This window comes from Caenorhabditis briggsae (genome assembly GCF_000004555.2).
Source record: "Caenorhabditis briggsae complete genome, chrIII, whole genome shotgun sequence".
Lineage (NCBI taxonomy): Eukaryota > Metazoa > Nematoda > Chromadorea > Rhabditida > Rhabditidae > Caenorhabditis > Caenorhabditis briggsae.
Genome location: NC_013490.2, coordinates 10,868,977 through 10,872,770, shown reverse-complemented (window position 1 = coordinate 10,872,770; position 3,794 = coordinate 10,868,977). Strand labels below are relative to the sequence as shown.

General features: G+C 38.8%; 2 protein-coding genes across 2 annotated transcripts in view; both read right to left on the bottom strand.

The window, feature by feature from the left end:
* The window catches only part of CBG03559, a gene marked incomplete at both ends in the record, with an annotated part of 11,643 nt that extends 9,294 nt beyond the window's left edge, over positions 1-2,349 (bottom strand). Inside the window, 5 exons of the mRNA XM_002646995.1 lie at positions 23-361; positions 557-645; positions 1,465-1,522; positions 1,567-1,725; positions 2,245-2,349. Coding sequence (XP_002647041.1) covers positions 23-361; positions 557-645; positions 1,465-1,522; positions 1,567-1,725; positions 2,245-2,349 — 750 coding nt within the window. The remainder of the gene's footprint in view (positions 1-22; positions 362-556; positions 646-1,464; positions 1,523-1,566; positions 1,726-2,244) is intronic.
* Positions 2,350-3,293: 944 nt separating this feature from the next.
* CBG03557 overlaps positions 3,294-3,794 on the bottom strand; it is a gene marked incomplete at both ends in the record, with an annotated part of 2,750 nt that continues 2,249 nt past the window's right edge. Inside the window, 2 exons of the mRNA XM_045244393.1 lie at positions 3,294-3,485; positions 3,526-3,794. The exon at positions 3,526-3,794 is cut by the window's right edge and continues 575 nt beyond it. Coding sequence (XP_045092426.1) covers positions 3,294-3,485; positions 3,526-3,794 — 461 coding nt within the window. The remainder of the gene's footprint in view (positions 3,486-3,525) is intronic.

Genomic DNA, 3,794 nt, shown 5'->3' with positions numbered 1-3,794 from the left:
TTCTAGGCTTATCTCTCTTCACCTTCTTCAACATCCGTTTTACTTGCTCCGCATCTGGCTCAATATTCTTAACCTCGATCTTCTTCGTCTGCTCAATTTGACTAGATTGAACCACTTGATTTCCTTTACTCTTCGATATACTCTCGGTTCCTCCTCGTTCCTCAGTTTTTCTTCCCTCTGAATCTGGCTCCTTCTCCTTGAATTCATTGGCTCTCCCCTTCTCTTTTCTCTTCCTCTCATCCGATTTCTCCGGGGTTACTGTATGGCTTTTTGATGTAGTCTGGGTTTTCGTCCGATTTCGAGTCCTGGATTTTGTTCCCGATCGTTTCACACTTCGTCGCTTGTTTTTGGAGCTACGAGTCTAAAAGTAGGACTTTTGGACACACAGACAGACACATTGTTAAGTTTGAGCTAGTTTATCTCCTTTCCCGAGAAAGATATCAAAAAGTAGTCAACTGATAAAATATTGATAACATTATGATAATAATTTTATTTACAAAATTTTGCCATCTTTTATAGGAAGCGAGGTAATTAAGCTCAAAGTGCGCGTACTCACATGTTTACTGTTCTTCTTTTTTGCTTTTGTTCTCGAGCTTTTTCTTGAATTTCCAGCCATATTCTGTGTTCTGCGGTGAGGAGAAGTGTCTAACTTTTTTCAAATCAAGATTCCACTTTGATTTTAAAATTTGGATGGGGGAATGATGGAAATGACTGGTTGCGAGGTTTGTCGATTTGGAGAAATGCTTAATTTCACGTCAACGAAGAATGAGGAAAGGTGGAAGTAGGACATCTGGAGTCACAGAAACGCATATAGACAGATAAATGCTAGGTTTTATAAGTCTGGGACTAAATTTCGTTTATTTTACTTCTTGGGGAAAGATTTGTTGTTTTCGAAACATTTGCCTTTTGTGTGGGACGGTACAGGGTGGCTTTTAATTAGCGGCACAAAATTTTGGTGCGATGGTTCTCGGTGGTGGTGTGCAATCTGCAAATCGAATTTTGTAGTTTGATTTATTGATTCATAATTAGTATTCCTGTCAAGTTTCAGATGTATTGGTTGAGTTTCAGGTAGACGGTGAGACCAAACGTCCACCATGCGACAGTCATCAGTCTTTATAGGGCGTTAGTCGAAACGAGATCATTAAACGCATTGGGATTGCAAACATGTGGTTTTTTGTAGTTATCAAAAGATTCATCGAGTCCGGATCTCTATTTGATGGAATTGTGAGAGCACAGGTGGATCGCGAGGAACGTTTTATGGGATCGCGCGGTGCTGTATGTTCTCGCGCACTAAAAATCCAAAAAAGGTTTTTTTCTTCATAAAAGAAATAATTCACAACTAGTTTTGTCTGAAAGAATATAAAACAGGATTCAAGTTAATAAATATTTATTAAAAAGAAAAAAGGTGCAGTTCTAAAATGAATGACTTGTTACAGAAAAATAGGTTTTCCCTAATATGTTTACCTCCTAGCGGTGGCGGCGTCTCTCGTTCCTCGCTTGCTCCAGCGTGGCGATGATTTCGCTGTAAATTATTAAGAATTATATTATAGTTTTAATCTGACTTACCGAGGTAGCTGGACGATCTTCAAAAACTGCACCGGTATGAGAACCCCACTGCTCAACTCCCGGACCATGAACTGGTCCGGGTTCACCACCACCGTTGGGTTGTTGGCTCTCCAGTGACTCAACACACTGGCTCCGTTTGACATTCGGGCATCCCTGAGCCTGTAAAATGTATAAAATTTATGGAAAATTATTCTTAATAGCTTACCGCATCTCCGGCACCTCGATGGCCCCCAACATCGGGGCGATCCCCACCGAGCTCATAAGCCCGGTGTTTCTGGGACGCACCCACACCTTTTTAAGAACCGTAGCGCGGTTGGCGAGCATCTCGTATTGGCTATCATTGAACATAGAGGTCATTTTTCTAAAACTTAATTGAATGTTTTATAGAAGTCCGAGATACAGCAAGAAGAAGGATTCAAGAGACGAGCATGGAACGAAGAATAAAAATAAGACAAATCAAATCTATTGGAGTTGTGGAAGATAGAAAATGTGGGTAAGGAAAAAAATGGCCCCACTTCAACAAAGCTAATAAAAACCCGCATTACTTTTCGAACAACTTAATAAATACTAGAAAGATGCAGACTGGATAAAGTAATTGTGACTACAAAACTAGAAAGATTCAATTAAGATGTAGACTAAGAAGTGAATAAAGAAATGGGGAGACAGAGAAAAACTTACTTGACACTGCATAGTTGTAGAATCCCATACTCCACTCGGCCATTGACCAGGGTGACCTACTACTAGGCAGTTCCCATTGAGCCACTGGGTGAGGGTTGTGGACATCTTGAGGAAATGAAGACTCTACAAGAAGAAAAGTAAGTAAAAATGAGAGAGTAGGAAAATATACAAAGGTATAGCATACTGATCCAGTTTTATTACTTTTGTTAGGAGCCACTGCTGTTTTTAGACTCACCTTCTCGAATTCACAATTTTGAGATCTTAAGAGTGAAATTGGCGTTTAAGGATAGTAGCATAGCAAAAAGGGAATAACATTCAGAAAAATCAATAGTGACATTTTTCCGACGTCCATGCAGAAGGTCGTCTGGAAAAATAGGGGCTTTAGCTTTGTAGTTGACAACTTTTTGGGAAAAATTCATCTAAACGAGTTATACCTCTTGGAAGATGGCTCCATCGCAAGGGCTTATTTGTTAAAGTGGCCAGCTTTATAGAAGTGGCATATCTCATCTCATTAAAATTTGACAAACAAGTTACAAAATTGAAGCTCTATTTTTGTTTAGTATACTTAGAAATTTTCAGACAAATTGAGAAAATCTGGACCACTTTTACAGTGCCTCAAAGTTGAATCTTCTGAAAGTGTCTCAAGAAGTTTCAGCACTAGGCTGGCTTTCAAGCGATTTATCTCATTTGAGTGAATCGCTACAAAAATGTTGACAACTACAAAATTAAAGCTCTGTTTTTGTTTGGTTTACTGTGAAATTTTCAGAACAATTTGCATAAATTGAGAATAATAATATTCATTTGAACTTAATAACACCGGAAGTACAATAATTTTTGGAAAGAGAATGTTTGAAACATGAAGCAGTATGACCGGTAAACAGAAAAAAATAAGTGAAAAAATAGAAAAAAAGGCGAAGAATACAAAAAAAACCCGATATTTTTCAGATCAAAATCGAATGTACAGAATAGCCAGATAACACGAAAAGAGCCCAAAAACTGAGAATTTAGAGAATGCGAAGCATGGTTCATCCAATTCTGGATCCCCAATATTAATCTGGAATGACAATAGGCGGTCCACAGCTGCTACAGTAATCCGAGCACTTTGGGCAGATTAAAGATCCTTCTCTCAGCCAACCATCAACCACTTTTTTGATATGCACTTTTTGGTTTTCTGCGTAGCAGGGGTACATATCTGTAGCGTTGTAGGAGCCAACATAGAGGGTTCCATTTGTGCATTGGTACTGAAAAAAAAAAATCAAAATTCAAAAAAAATTAAGGTACCTCATAACACCCAGCCATATAATGCGACAGTACTCTTATCCTCCCACACTTTCTCTCTGTCCATGGTTTTGGAAATTCGAAACATTTGGAATTCTCTCCATAGACTTCTAGAATATCCTCGCCTTCTTTTCCATTTCCCTCCAGCTCACATCTCGAGTCTTTGTGCTCTTTTTCTGGCATTTTCCATTCGAATTCTTGTAAAAATGGACAATAATCGGCCATTTCAACGGATCCACCGTAATACTTTGCACCGTCTGGATTCACTCCAG